The 16,343-nt window shown below is 44.1% G+C and overlaps 2 protein-coding genes across 7 annotated transcripts in view; one reads left to right on the top strand and one right to left on the bottom strand.

Annotated features, from left to right (window-relative positions):
- Positions 1–1,741, bottom strand: part of zgc:153993 (uncharacterized protein LOC767645 homolog) — a 51,786-nt gene extending 50,045 nt beyond the window's left edge. Inside the window, exon 1 of one of the 2 annotated variants that reach the window (XM_037246714.1) lies at positions 1,544–1,741. In XM_037246714.1, coding sequence (XP_037102609.1) covers positions 1,544–1,613 — 70 coding nt within the window. In that variant the 5' untranslated portion in view covers positions 1,614–1,741. The other variant, XM_037246715.1, reaches the window with a different exon arrangement.
- An 11,445-nt stretch (positions 1,742–13,186) lies between these two features.
- ano1a (anoctamin 1, calcium activated chloride channel a) overlaps positions 13,187–16,343 on the top strand; it is a 148,219-nt gene continuing 145,062 nt past the window's right edge. For 2 of the 5 annotated variants that reach the window (XM_037246649.1, XM_037246648.1), the window contains exon 1: positions 14,441–14,568. In XM_037246649.1, the coding sequence (XP_037102544.1) occupies positions 14,517–14,568 (52 nt within the window). In that variant the 5' untranslated portion in view covers positions 14,441–14,516. Of the gene's footprint in view, positions 13,331–13,393; positions 13,411–14,439; positions 14,569–16,343 lie in introns of those variants that run through there. The other 3 variants (XM_037246651.1, XM_037246650.1, XR_005097430.1) reach the window with 3 other exon arrangements.

Raw genomic sequence — 16,343 nt, 5'->3', positions numbered from 1 at the left:
ATTAGGATGATTTTTTTTTAATCTGCGTGAAAAATAGGGAGATTTTTTTTGCGACGTATTGGCGCACGATTTCGGAGGTCGCATTTTCGTGTTGTTCGTCAACCGGTTTCTTGCCTTACATGATACATACTTGCTTCCTTGGGTTGTGAAAAATAGGTTGTTTTATATTCATCGGGTTTTGGCCCGCACTACAGCGGTCTGCAACCACCAACCCGAGGCCTGGTGCCAGTCTGTGGACCACTTGATAACAGGCTGTAGAGAAATTCTTAAACAAAATTCACACACAGTTTGGACCAGATCAAGTTAACATAAAAATGTAATTTGGTATAAATTGTAGCATTTGACAGCAAATGCATTATTCTGCTGAGAGGAGAAAGTGTCATCTTGCAGCACGGCTAATAATGGAACATAACAGACGAGACAAAACAAGTGTTTGTGTCTCTGCTGGTGTGCTGTTTAATTTTAGCTGTTAATGTGTAGAAAAGATGACAAACTGGCAGCGGGACTTTTATGTAACATTAAACATTTAGATCAGGGGTGTCAAACTCATTTTTATCATGGGCTGCATCGTAGTCATAGTTTCCTTTCGAGGGCCATTATGACTGTCACTGTAAAATCGGGAGATTAGCGGGAGAAATGACAGATTGGGGCAAGCGGAAGACAGAGGTGAAAATTGGGAGTCTCCCGTCTAAATGGGGAATGTTGACAAGTGTGCAAGTTCCGACTAAACCCTGTTCATTCGACGGACCGTTTTGGCACAGTAACATTACTCATCATCGTAAATTGTGTAGATGATCAATTTATTATCTCAGAGTAGCGAGGAGGAATGACTTAGAAATGAGTTAGTGGGGACGTCTACTAAAAATGACGTCACGCCATTGCGTAATAAATGAAGAGTGTATAACAAGAAATGTCCACTTTATGCAACTATTACTCAAAACATCTTCGCGGATTCACGCAAATGTCAGTAGTTTCTCGATCACTCTCTCCCACTCCGAGGCTTTTGGTGACGTCTAGGTTGGTAGTGTGCGGATGAGCGTTCATACGTCGAACACATCGCATACATGCATATCCGATTTACCTTCACATACGAAAGAGCACAGATCGCATTTGAAGAGAAAAATTGGAACCGTACTGTTCACAGTGCATGAAAAAAAATCTAATACCTATTGCATATGGACAAAAAAAAAAATCGTAAGTGAGCTGCAGTGTCAACTATTATCAGTAAAGAATCTATTTTTAACAATCATAAAGCAGCCATATTCCATAAATATATATTGTACTTTGCCTTATTGCTGACGTGATTACTCAAAAAATGACTCGGAGCTTCTTTATTTCATGACTTGCCTGCACGTTTGCAGGTAGCGAACAAAGCTCACCTATGGCCTGTAAAACTTTGAAGACTAATTTAACATTTGTCAAACAAGCTTTAAACAACTTGCACACTGCTTTTCAAACTTGGAAAATGCGACTGTCGGTAAAATATTCTCGTTAAAACTACCATATCAACTAACCCATCTGTTCAGGTTATCACTACGCATACCTTCCCCACCCGCGGCACCGAGAAGTTGTTGTTCTTCGTCGTTGTTCTCCATTCCTTGGTTGTCAGACATATTCCAAGATTCTTATTGGCTCGTGGTCACGCAACTCGTGTGTGTGTGTGAGTGTGTGTGTGTGTGTGTATCTATCTATCGATCGATCGATCATCTCTCTTTCTCTCTCTCTCTCTCTCTCTCTCTCTCTCTCTCTCTCTCTCTCTCTCTCTCTCTCTCTCTCTATATATATATATATATATTTGAGAGAATGATTTAAATATCGAACGGAAGGTGTACGTTGATAAAACGAACAAAATAATGTCTCGTTCGGACGTGCCAGTTACGTCAAAGGTTTGTGGAACGAGGAAGTGAAATGACGTAAAGGTAGCCTTCTGCAGTAACCGACAGTCTCGAGTTGACGGACACAGGATGCAAGTTTTTTCCCCCGACTGAAAAGTCATAAATAGTGCATTACTGCCTCCCCCTGATGTAAGAGTATCATAACAGTTCTATTTTATATCTTCCTACACAGTGCAGTTAAGAACTGTAGCTGTAAACTGAATTATATGAATTATACCATAACATTCAATACAACTTTATTTATAAGGACACATTTGACTAAAGATGTAGCGTTAGGTTTAACAAAGCTATTACATATAAGAAAATAACAATAACAATAATGCAACAACAAAGAGAGTGAATACAATGAATGAAAACACAAATTAATGATACCATTAATAACACAAATATAGTACAACAGATATTAGAAAATGAAGAGAGAGCAACAGCAGTGTACATCTTCTGTTAGGTTAGACAATCTCATATACGTTTTCATATTCATATGTGTGCAAATCTTCTCATTGTTGTATATAATTAGTAGGGGTGTAAATCGCGGGTTTCGTCACGATACGATATCAAATCGATACAAAGAAACGCGATACGATATTTGCCGATATCTTAAAGCCTGCTGTGATTCATTCACGATACATCACGATATAGTGCTCCACGATCGATATTTTTTTTTTTTCTTATTAAATAAAAAATATAGAACAATATCCTGATTTATAACAATTCATACGCAAAATCAACAAGGTACTGCAAACTCTTTATTTAGGAAATTACAAGAGTATCGTAGTATACAAAGTGCTTATTTTAACACTGAACTTGATCAAATTCCTATATTTTTTCTCATATAAGTAAAGTAAAATGAATATTCTTTCTTTTTTTGTAATACCATTAACTTTAACAGTCCAGCACTCACCGTTCTCAGAATAAGGGGGGGGAACATATCCTCACGGGGCAGCTGTGAGGATTTGTTCCCCCCCTGTAATTTGGCCTAGGAATGAGGGAACCTGTTCAAATTTGCCACCCAACCTGAACAGACCCCCAGGAAGACAGAAAAAAAAAACAGCTGGAGTCCAGCACTCACCGTTCTCAAAATAAGGGGGGGGGGGGGGGGGGAACATATCCTCACGGGGCAGCTGTGAGGATTTGTTCCCCCCCTGTAATTTGGCCTAGGAATGAGGGAACCTGTTCAAATTTTCCACACAACCTGAAAAGACCCCCGGGAAGACAGAAAAAAAACAGCTGGAGTCCAGCACTCACCGTTTTCAAAATAAGGGGGGGGAACATATCCTCACGGGGCAGCTGTGAGGATTTGTTCCCCCCCTGTAATTTGACCTAGGAATGAGGGAACCTGTTCAAATTTTCCACACAACCTGAACAGACCCCCAGGAAGATAGAAAAAAAGCCAGTCGATGTCCAGGACTCACCGTTCTCAAAATGGGAGGGGGGCACAAATTCCCACGGCTTGACATTTTTTATAGAGTTCCTGTTACAAATTTTATCCCCCCTCCCCACCATCTGTCACTTTGCTTGGGACAAAAGGAGCCTTCAGAACTGAAATCTCTTCTCAATTATTCATTCAAATCAATTCACTCAAATCATTCTCGTTATGAAAGATTTGATCACAAAACGTGTGTGGCTTTTTCTTAAATGAACACGTTTGACATTGCTATAGTGTCAGCTTTTAATTATATTGCGCTGTCATTTTAAAGCAAATTAATAAATGCAACAATATTAATTTGCTTTGAAAATACCTGAGTAATAAAATGGATGGATGGATGAATGATGATCACAATTAGACTTAGACTTAGACAGAACTTTATTGTCATTTTGTCAACACTAGGTGTGTACAAAACGAAATTTCGTTGCATACGGCTTTCAACAATGTAGAGGTATTTCGGCTGGTTAAAAAGTGACATTCTATATAAAAATATGAAATAAGATAATTATAAAGTACAAAGTGCAGCAGTGATAAAGTATGTAAACAGTGCAGGAGACAAAAGCAGTATTTACAAGTGTGCAGAGGAATGCTACGTTTGAATGTTCAACAGTCTGACGACAGCAGGGAAAAAACTATTGCAGAACCTGGTGGACCTGCAGCGGATGCTGCGAAACCTCTTCCCAGAGGGCAGCAGGGAGAACAGTCCATGGTGGGGGTGTGATGGGTCACTGATAATATTTCGGGCTCGGGACACGCAGCGCTGGGATGACAAGTCCTGAATGGAGGGAAGAGGAGCCCCGATGATCCTCTCTGCTGTCCTCACCACTCTCCTCAGGTTCTTCCAATCGGAGGCGCTGCAACCTCCACACCACACCGAGAGACAGCTTGTCAGAATGCTCTCTATGGTGCTTCGGTAGAACGTCCTCATGATGGGTGGGGGCAGGTGGGCTCTCCTCATCCTCCGCAGGAAGTACAAGCGCTTCTGTGCCCTCTTGACCAGTGTTGTGGTGTTCACAGTCCAGGTGAGGTCGTCTGTGATGTGGACTCCCAGGAATTTAGTGCCGCTGACCACCTCCACAGCTGAGCTGTTGATGATCAGTGGAGCGTGGTGAGGCTGGTTCTTCCTGAAGTCGACGATGATCTCCTTCGTCTTCTCCACATTCAGGATCAGCCTGTTTTCTCTGCACCAGCCCACCAACTGCTCCACCTCCTCTCTGTAGTCCAGGTCGTTGTTGTCCCTGATGAGGCCCACCACCGTTGTGTCGTCTGCAAACTTCACGATGTGATTGGTGGTGAACCTGGGGGCGCAGTCGTGTGTCATCAGGGTGAACAGCAGGGGGCTCAGGACGCAGCCCTGAGGGGAGCCTGTGCTGAGGGTGATGACATCTGAGGTGTTCTGACCGACCCGGACTGACTGAGGTCTGTTGGTGAGGAAGTCTAGCAGCCAGTTCCGAAGGGGGGTGCTGAAGCCCAGGTGTTCCAGTTTTTCCACCAGATGTTGTGGAATGATGGTGTTGAACGCTGAGCTGAAGTCCAGGAACAGCAACCGCACGTGGGTGTTCCTCTCCTCCAGGTGAGCCAGGCTCAGGTGAAGAACGGAGGAGATGGCATCCTCAGTAGAGCGGTTCTGCCGGTAGGCAAACTGGAACGGATCGAATGTTGGGGGGAGTCTGGAGACGATGTGATCTTTGAGCAGCCTTTCGAAGCACTTCATCATGATGGGAGTCAGTGCCACCGGTCTGTAGTCATTCCATGAGGTGATTTGAGGTTTCTTCGGCACCGGAATGATGGAGGCAGCCTTGAAGCACACTGGCACTTTGGCTTGGTCCAGCGAGATGTTAAAAATGTCTGTGATGACACCAGCCAGCTGGCCTGCACATTCTTTGAACACCCGCCCAGGTATGTTGTCGGGGCCTGGGGCCTTACGTGGGTTGACTCTTCTCAGAGTCTTCCACACGTCGGCTGAGTCAAGGCAGAGGGCCTCCTCTTCCTGGTGGGGAACAGTTTTAACTGCCGGAGTGCTGTTTAGTGCCTCAAAACGCCCAAAGAAGTTATTTAGACCATTCAGGAAGTCAGCATCAACCTCACCCACCGGGGGGGAGGGTAAGTTGTAGTCCGTGATCGCCCGTATGCCTTGCCACATACTCCTGGTGTTATTGGCGTCGTGGAAAAAATCCTGAATTTTCCGACTGTGGCTTCGCTTCGCTAGCCTGATGGCACGGTTCAAGTTGGCTCTCGCTGTCCTCAGTGCCTCCTTGTCGCCAGACTTGAAGGCTGAGTTCCGTGCTCGTAGCGTATGACGTACATCCTCAGTCATCCAGGGTCGTTGGTTGGCTCGGGTGATGATGTTCTTAGTGGTGCTGACGTCCTCGGAGCATTTGTTGATGTAGGCTGACACAGTCATGGCGTACTCATCAATGTCGATCTGATTGTCATATGTTGCTGCTGACTTGAACATGTCCCAGTCAGAGCACTCAAAGCAGTCCTGGAGTGCCTCCATGGCCCCCTCAGACCACACCCTCACCTGCTTCACTGTGGGTTTTGCTCTGATCAGCAGGGGCCTGTATGCAGGGATTAGCATAACAGATAGGTGGTCTGAAGAGCCGAGGTGGGGGCGGGGGGCTGCTCTGAATGCATCCTTTATATTGGTGTATAAAGGTTTATATTAAGTATAAAGTCTCCTTTGTAACATATACTCCTTGTAGCCTGTACCCAAAAAGAGGAGTTTCTTTGCATCGAGGTTTATGCAAAGAGCTCACTTAATTATATTGTTGCTTTTTGGTGAAGTGAATGAGTGTTCCGACTGTACGACTGGTCTTTGAATGCACCCCGCTTCAATGGCACAACGCGGATGAATTTAAAGACATCAAATGAGAATAATCCTTTATAAAAATTAAAATTGACTGACGCAAACGTGAGTTCTTCATGTTTTTATTGAAAACAACGTAGTGCTGACGCCGTACGACGCCGTACGACATCGGTTTTTCGCTTTCCAAATAAGGCGTGCGCGCTCCCGCGGCAGGGGGAACAAAATCTCACGGGGGAACCGTTCACCAACGAACGAATCTGTGAGTGAACGAATCACTCACTGAGTGAATCACTCACCGAGTGAATCACTCACTAAGTCAGGGGTTCCTAACCGGGGGTATCCATACCCCTTGGGGGTATGGGACCCAAATGCTGGGGGTATGGGACTCGATCTCTCGTAATCATGTATTTTTTTAGTATCTCTCGTTATTTTCTTCTATTTTGTACCTATTATTGTTCACAGGTTATTTTTTTTTAGTTATGCTTATGTTCTTGTTCACTGTCGTTATGCTTGTAAGTAGTTAAAATCTGACAATCTCAAATGAACGTAAACATCTGCAGACCTAACGATTAATCTGTAGAGTTGGCAGCACTGACAGCACAGGCAGTGGGTGTTGTGGCCATCAGCTGAGCTCTGGCGGGACCACAAGCAGCATAACTGACCACAACATCGCTGTAGCGTCAAAAAGCCGTCCGCCCCCTCACCCACAACATTCATATTCACGCCTCACTCCCACACCACAGCAGTTATTTTGTCCTCCATCACACTCACTACACCACAACACACCCATCCTCCCCTAAGGAAAATATTAACACAGAAGGAATAATAAGGCCAGTAAATATGAGGTCAAAAGCTCTTCTTTCTTCTTTCTTGCTCTTCTTTTTAGGGTTAGGGTTAATAATTATTTCAACAGTAAAGTGAAGGGGGTATGGTACCATATTGGACAATCCATTGGGGGTCTGGAATCATTCGAAGGTTAAGAACCCCTGCACTAAGTGAATCACTCACTGAGTGATTCGCATATCCAGTTCACCGCGAGAACGGATCAGTGAGGGAACGAATCCTTGCTTTCCCGTTCGCGAACTAGTCAATGAGTGAACTGCCTTCCTGTGCATCAACGGATCAGTCAGTGGACGTGTTGCGTCTCCTGGCGTGAACTATGTAAACCTGAATGTAGATTTACGATTTACTTATAGTAGGTTTTAAATAACATGTATGCATATACGTATATATGCCTAAATATTGTTATCCAATATATCGACTGCAGTTTCACATTAGATTGCTGGTTCGAGATGTACTTTAATTATTATTATTATTATTATTATTATTTTAATAAACATTTAAGTTATAACTTGTCTGGTGTTTTACTCCTTGTTTTTATATTCGCCAATCAAAACATAAAAATCAGACATTTGGTTAACTGCTTTATATGACAATATGTACGTATATGTGTTTTACGTTGTTATATGAGTTGGTGTCCCCAAAATTAACAAATGTCGGCATAACGGTTTTCTTTTCAACCTTTTATTCAAACACAAAAACATTCGTAGGGGTAGGGGGGATTCATTGAACGATTCGTTTGAACGAATCTTTTGAGTGAACTGATTCTAAAGATTCATTTCACCTAAAAGAACTGGAATGCACATCACTAAAGTGTACTGACCGCCGTCAAACAACCCAAGAGCTTACCAATAAAGAACCAACTCTATACTCCACATCTTTGTTTTTCCTGGCTCAACAACGGACATCGCTCACAATACGCAACAAAAACAAGATAACGTCAGTCTCATGTTGGGTTGAATCAATCATGTTGGAATCATGTTGGTCAATCAAGGATCTAACTATATGCTGAAATGTATTATAAAAATATGTAGGCATCTCAAAACTAGTGGGCTATACCCAAATTATTCACTTTGTCAATTCATTTGGCAAATAACGGAGTTTAAAAACAATACACTTTGAATCTCTTATTGAAGTATTTAAAATTCTGTGGATAAAATGTTTTTTAGACAAACCAGATTCTTTATGGTTCGAGGACACACTAGACCAGGGGTGCCCACACTTTTTCAGCTTGCAAGTTAGTTATAAGATGACCATGTCAAAATGATCTACCGACAGTAAATATGCAAAACACACATTTATTTCTATATTATCATTATTTAAGTTATTATTATTACTGTTGAATATTATGTATTCTTTCCTTTTTCCCCTTTTAGGATAAGTAAAGTATTTTTTTAATTGAATTTGAACTTCATCTACAATACATATTGTTGTGTCTTGCATAATTGCATGAACCCACATTGCACAATACAACTCACATTGGACATTGTTTGCCCTTACCTTACTCTGATGACTTGCACTGAATGGCATCAGCCAAGGCAGCATAGTCCGGACAGTAGCTGCTGATAGCCAGCTTCAAGCATGCTTCCAGATAATGATCAGTCATGATAGAATGGTATTTAGAATTAATAATCATGTGGGAAAAGGCTGAATCGCACAAATAGGTGGAACTGAATAATGCAGTCAGGGAGGTGGCACATTTGGATATTCCCCCTCTCAGAATTGTCCATGACCCCTGAACTTTTTATACCTTTTGTTGTATTCAGTTTGAATAAATTGGAGGCTAGCTACGAAGCAAGGTAAATGAACAAGTTAGCGCAGATTAATGAGCATGCGTAAGGTGTCAAAACCTCAAATGTCAGATTAGCTGCCCTGTTTGTCAGTCAAGATTCAAGATTCAAGAGTTTTTATTCGCCATGTTTGAGCGTGCCAAACAAGGAATTTGACTTCGGTAAATCACACTCTCTGTTCAACATTTAGGTGACTAACAACACTCAGGACATGTGAAAAATGGCAAATATTCTCAAACATCCCCTGATCTTAAACTCCCAAAAGGGCAAGGAAAAACTCAAAACTCCAGCTAGGGGAAATGAGAAACCTTGAGAAGAGACCACAGATGGGAAGGTCCCTCTTCCAGGATGACCAGGCTGCAATGGATGCAGAGAGGACACATAGTACAAACAGTGTAGACAAATTCAAAAAAGGTGTGGAGAGCAGGATGTTATTGCACAGTAATGACTCTGAGACTCTAAGAGTGGTGTGAGTTCATCAGAGCAACAGCCTGGGGGAAGAAGCTGTCTCTGTGTCTGCTGGTTTTGGCGTACCGAGCTCTATAACGCCGTCCGGAGGGGAGTAGTTCAAACAGACTGCAACCTGGGTGAGAAGGGTCTGTAGAGATGTTCCTTGCACGTTTCCTGGTCCTGGAGAGGTACAAGTCTTGGATAGATGGGAGGTTGATTCCAATTATCTTTTCTGCAGTCCTGATTGTCCGTTGCAGTCTGTGCTTGTCTTGTTTGGAGGCCGATCCAAACCAGACAGTGATGGAGGTGCAGAGGACAGACTGGATGATGGCAGTGTAGAAAGTCTTCAGAAGCTCTCGCGGCAGGTTGAACTTCTTGAGCTGTCTCAGGAAGTACAGCCTCTGCTGGGCCTTCTTCCGGACAAATGTCATAGTGCAGATGTATCCCCTACTTTTTAATGTCATGCAATCTACCCACACTTCCTTCGTGATCGATAAATAGATCTCGATCGACGTATTGGGCACTCCTGCACTAGACTGTACCAAGTATCCTAACCAAACTGATGTGTCATGGATCGGAATGGAGCAGGGCGACCAAGGTTTTAAGACCTTGGACCAGGGTTTATTGAAGAGAACAAACTAACAGACTCGGCAAACTGACATGACTTAACAACACAATAACTTGACTGACCGGGACGTGAGACAAGAAAACAGGACATGACGACAACAATGATCCGACAGGGAGTGACACGCAGACAGGACTTAAATACGAGACAGGTAACGAGAGGCAGGTTACTGTGATTAGTACATGGATTGTGAGTTGACACAGGAAGGGAGGGGCGAGTACACAGACGGCCAGAAACCATGACAACCTACATATAACACAACCGGGGATGAGTCGTGACAGCACCCCCCCAACAAGGGACGGCTCCCGACGTCCCAAAAATGAACTGCAATCGGCAGCAACTCGGGGACATGAACCGCAATCGGCAGCAACTCGGGGACATGAACCGCAAACGGCGGCAACTCGGGGACATGAACCGCAAACGGCGGCAACTCGGGGACATGAACCGCAAACGGCGGCAACTCGGGGACATGAACCGCAAACGGCGGCAACTCGGGGACATGAACCGCAAACTGCGGCAACTCGGGGACATGAACCGCAAACTGCGGCAACTCGGGGACATGAACCGCAAACTGCGGCAAATCGGGGACATGAACCGCAAACTGCGGCAACTCGGGGACATGAACCGCAAAAGGCAGCAACACGGAAAGCAGAGCCGCGCTCTGTGGCAAACGGAGACTCTGAACCGCAATCGGCGGCATACGGAAAGTCAGAGCCGCAATCGGCGGCATTTGGAAGTCCGGACTGCGATCAGAGGCATTCGGAATGCGGAGCTGTGGCAGCAGCAAGAGCCACCACGCGCCGCAGCAGTAGGAGTGGGGTCAGGGACGATCGCGGGTCCGGCGCAGCTGGCTTGAAATCTGGCGACGCCCGTGGGTCCTGCGACGCTGGGGTGGAGCCCGATGGCGGCCGCGAGTCTGATGGCGCCGGGAGGCTCTCCGATGGCGGCCGCAGAGCCGGTGTCGCTGGAGCGAAGTCCGACGGCGGCCGTGGAGCCGCTGGCGCCACAAGCACTCCGATGGCGGCCGAGGGTCCGGCGTCGCGGGATCGAAGTCCGATGGCGGCCGCGGAGCCCATGGCGCTGGAACAAGCTCGGACGACGGACGTGGATCGGGCGTCGCGGACGGGAGCTGGTGGTGGAGGGGGGTCCAAGCGCTGGTCGCTGTAGTGGTCAGATCATTCTGTCATGGATCGGAATGGAGCAGGGCGACTAAGTGCAGCTTGGACCAGGGTTTATTGAAGAGAACAAACTAACAGACTCGGCAAACTGACATGACTTAACAAAACAATAACTAGACTGACTGACCGGGACGTGAGACAAGAAAACAACAGGACATGACGACAACAAAGAGGCAGGTGACTGTGATTAGTACATGGATTGTGAGTTGACACAGGAAGGGAGGGGTGAGTACACAGACGGATAGAAACCATGACAACCGACATATAATAACACAACCGGGGACGAGTCGTGACAATTTGCCGAGTCTGTTAGTTTGTTCTCTTGAATAAACGCTGGTCCAAGCTGCACTTGGTCGCCCTGCTCCTTCCGATCTGTGACAGAATGTTGCATTTCAAAAATAAACTCCTCTGGATTCTTCAATTTAAACAATTACGTTTGATTTAATAAATTCATACAAAATCCAACTTTTGTTATCCCAAAATCTAGTTTACTTCTAGGGCACAGCAGACCACCACCCTAGACATCTAACCTAAGTACTCTCACACAAACCTGGTGTATTTCAAAATAAATCTTCTCTGAATTGTGTGATTACAGCCTTTACAAAATTAAACTTTTGTTATCCCTCAATTAGACCAGGACTTCAGTGCTCTGCTGCTTGCATGCTCACCAACACGGTACCCATTCCCATGCACACTTCACCACAGTTCTCCAGAAGCTCCACTGGCTCCTTGTACCTCAACGCCTCCATTTTAAAGCCCTCCTCCTCACCCACAAAGCCCTGTACAACCAGGCTCCTTGCTAATTCTCCAACCTGCTCCATCACTACACTCCTTCCCAGACCCTCTGCTCCTCATGCTGCTAACATCTCTGTCTCCACCTCTCAGAACCGAGCATCGGACCTGGGCTGAAAGAGCCTTCTACATATCTGCTACATAATGTATTGCTTAAATATACTACATCTCTTAGTGTTAATCTTTAAAAGTATGTAATTCCTCTTTTTGGCTGTAGTTTGTAGAAGTCTCATTGTAAAGTTTCGCTGAGTCTCATGCAAAGTGCTTAAATACAATTGATTATTTTTATGGTTTCCCTTTTTATTTTGGTATAAAAGTGTATTTAAAAAAAAAGAATAAATGTGCTCTGCGCACACAACAGAAACACTTTGCTTAAAACTACCCCTAACAGGCGCAACAGAAAAACTTCCTCTCTAATTGGCTCATGAATTTTGTTGAGGTTTTGGGTGTGGTTGGTAAAATGACACTGAGGGCTTGCCTTTTTTCAAAAGAACAATGGACAGGATTGGTTAAACTCATTCTAATGCAGGACTCATTCCCATCATACCAAAGCCAGGTGTTACTTTCAGAAATGGAAAACCTTGAATTTGCCAACATGACACCCAAGAGAGAAATATTTTGCAAACAGTACGCCCTGTTTTTGCCCCTGCATGAGAAGGCACACATACCAAACATTGGCGCTGTGCTCTGAGTCACTGGTGATGAAGGCTAGCTGATGGTGTCATTCAGGTTGGTTGACTTTGCCTCCACTCACTTTCCCTGTACTTGACATGTTACTGTCACTATAATCTCATAAACATTATGAAAATTGATATTATAAAATGCACATAAAATGCATATACACTCTCGTGTGCTTTAAAAATGAATAAAACATGGTCAATGTCCTTGTTATCCTATCCATCCATTTTACTGGACAACTGTAGCCTCTCTCAGGTGGGCACAAGCAACACAGCCTGGACAAGTCGCCAATCAGTCTTAGGTAACATATTGAGATATATACATTGAGAGAGAGAGAGAGAGAGAGAGAGAGAGAGAGAGAGAGAGAGAGAGAGAGAGAGAGAGAGAGAGAGAGAGAGCTACCTGATTTCTGACTTTCAGTGGGTCAGTGGGGTTTATGTTGCTTGGAAAAGGACAAACATGCAACAGGTTCCAACACGCCTGTCAAGGAATGTCTACCTCACTCGGGACGCTAGATTCCTGTTAAGTTGGAACAATCTTTTTACAATATAAACTTGTATAATTTTGCCAAAGAACAACGACTTTTACTTAAATGCATGTCATATTTTTAAAATGTAGGTACTTGTGTAGTTTAGAATGGGTTTCAGTGTAGTTCTATGCTTCTGGCCAATCAGCTACTCCCAGACAATGTGATGTACATATGTGGGAGGAGAAACTTTACCTGGGGAGATGAGAAACACTTCCTCCTCCACCCTGTCTGTTTCAGGTGAGAGGGGAGTGTGACAGACAATAACTGCAAATATTCTGTGAAACTTTCCATCGAGGAATCTCTTTTGGTGGTGAGAAGGTAAAGTCTGCGTGTACTGTTGTTTTCTGTGGAAGCTAAATTTCTGTTTTATTCACGCTTAAGCCTGGGATCCATAAATCGTAAGTTAATTTCCTGTATGTTTTTACAAAATATGATAATTCCATTTACAAATGAATGAATAAATAATATTTAAAAACACATCTAACAGGAAAAGCGTTGGCCATATCTCGACTAGATGTCTCTGCTGAGGATTAAAACATAATGTAGCCACAACAGAAGGGAGAATTCACACATGCGCTCTCTCTGTACCTTTGCACTTCTTAGTCCTAACACTATGTTGTTACATTTACTATAATGTTACATTTTGGGTGTTGAAGTTGATTCCATTGAATCACAAGCGTTGTCAATTGCCCATTGCTTGGTTATACCTTCACATTGTCCACTCGCGACTTGTGCTGCTACTTATTCACTCACAACGTTAAGATGCGTTTTCTGGATGTGTAGTTGACGTGAAAGCTTTTACATCTTGATGTCGGAAACACCCCCGCACTTGCTGGTGCGGTGTGGTGGTGGTTTCTTCGCTCCTTTATTCCTTTTTGCAAGTGGGCGGTACGAGCTGGACTGTTGAAGCTTCAGCAAATAGGCACTGCAGCATTCCATCAAATACGAAATAATATTGTTCATAAAATAGGATTCTTAAATGATGTTTCCAATGACAAAATAGGTGAATTTCAGACACGCCAAATCATATCTTCTGGAGGGTTTGGTTTTGTATTTGCCAGTATTCCTGTATTTATTTACTTTAAAATAATATCTATGAACCCCCCCCAACACATTAATGAATAAATGAATGAATGAATGAATGCATGAATTAATGAATTAATGAATGAATTACAAAGTTCAAGTAGTGTTACTATTCTACTTTGTGAATGTGGCAAATTCTGCCACAATGGGAATTCTTTTTCATATTATTTTCATTGCTACACTTCCCGATGTTATTATTATTATTATTATTATTATTATTATTATTATTATGACCATCATTATTTTTTAACGTTAGTTGTTTGGCAGCATTGTATTGTGATTGGTGGCACCACATCATGTGTGTCTAAGCATCAACGCAGGCGGTTACAAACCTGTGGGCACACACACAGATTACACACGACAGTTGAGGAATAGATCTGGTTGGGGTCTTTACCATAAAGCCAAGAAGCTGATATGCGTAATGGAATGCCAAATGGTTGGGGGTTTAATTTTCCAAGAAACGGAGGATACTGGTAAGAACGCTTTTTTTTTTTTGCCTTGTTTAATATTTGTGCGTGTGCCGTCACACGCGTTTGTGTACATGTGATTCGTTAGTTTTAGGTAACTCATTATAGTTCCATCTATCTTGAGGACTCATCAACATTGAGTTACTAATACTGAACACATGCTCCTATCAACCGGTGCCCCGCATGCATTATGCCTTACTAATATATACATTTATCTAGGGTAACACTATTGTGTTTGACAAAATCCAGATGCCCTGGAAACATTTGTGATAAAATATGAAGCCAACCTTCATTCATTTGAGAGTGCGGGTCAATGTTTAATTTGATCTGCAGTGGGATCACGCGCGCACATACGCACTCGCACATTTACAGCTACAATTTTAGGTATAGTATCAACACTTTCGGTGATCAGTTTCTATGCGTCGTTTTAATCAAGGTGTCTACTCAGCACTTGTGAAAGTACACTCATTTGAATAAGTGTTTTTGTTTGTATACTACATCGTCCCCGTGACCCCCGCTGGACAAGTGGTGTAGAAAATGGATGGATGGATTATATATTGTCCTGCGTATGATGTATTAAAGTCAATGCTGTATCGTGTTTGTAACCAGTGTTGTGCAAGCTACTTCCAAAATTATTACAAATTACGTATGATATTACATATTAGTAATTTGTTTCATTTGCGGGCGGCTCGGTGGCACACTGGCTAGCACGTCCGCCTCACAGTAAGGAGGGTGCGGGTTCAATTCCACCTCCGGCCCTCCCTGTGTGGAGTTTGCATGTTCTCCCCGTGTCCGCGTGGGTTTTCTCCGGGCACTCCGGTTGCCTCCCACATCCCCAAAAACATGCTTGGTAGGCCGATTGAGCGCTCCTTATTGCCCCTAGGTGTGAGTGCGTGTGTGGATGGTTGTTCGTCTCTGTGTGCCCTGCGATTGGCTGGCAACCAGTTCAGGGTGTCCCCGCCGTCAGCATCAAGAAAATGGATGTCTCCCTCCTGGAAAAACTGGTGAGGAAGGTGGGTTCTGTTATGGGTGCAGAGCTACCTGATCTAACGTCTGTGGATGTGGCCAGGCTGCTGTCCATCAAGGACAACCCCGTCCACCCACTTTACAGCACCGTCACCGAGCGGAGGAGTAGCTTCAGTGACAGGCTGTTGACACCATCTTGCTTCACGGAAAGGCTGAAGGGATCATTTCTCCCCCATGCTGTGAGACTTTTTAACTCGACGCGGGGGATAGGAGTGCGTTCACGGTCATGATCTTGGGTTGGCCAATGAAGATAATTGGAATCAACCTCCCATCTATCCAAGACTTGTACCTCTCCAGGACCAGGAAACGTGCAAGGAACATCTCTACAGACCCTTCTCACCCAGGTTGCAGTCTGTTTGAACTACTCCCCTCCGGACGGCGTTATAGAGCTCGGTACGCCAAAACCAGCAGACAGAGAGACAGCTTCTTCCCCCAGGCTGTTGCTCTGATGAACTCACACCACTCTTAGAGTCTCAGAGTCATTACTGTGCAATAACATCCTGCTCTCCACACCTTTTTTGAATTTGTCTACACTGTTTGTACTATGTGTCCTCTCTGCATCCATTGCAGCCTGGTCATCCTGGATAAGGGACCTTCCCATCTGTGGTCTCTTCTCAAGGTTTCTCAGTTCCCCTAGCTGGAGTTTTGAGTTCTTCCTTGCCCTCTTGGGAGTTTAAGATCAGGGGATGTTTGAGAATATTTGCCATTTTTCACATGTCCTGAGTGTTGTTAGTCACCTAAATGTTGAACAGAGG

Source organism: Syngnathus acus, chromosome 3, assembly GCF_901709675.1.
Source record: "Syngnathus acus chromosome 3, fSynAcu1.2, whole genome shotgun sequence".
NCBI classification, from domain to species: domain Eukaryota; kingdom Metazoa; phylum Chordata; class Actinopteri; order Syngnathiformes; family Syngnathidae; genus Syngnathus; species Syngnathus acus.
Note: the sequence above shows the minus strand (reverse complement) of the source record. Positions and strands in the feature narration are given on the sequence as shown.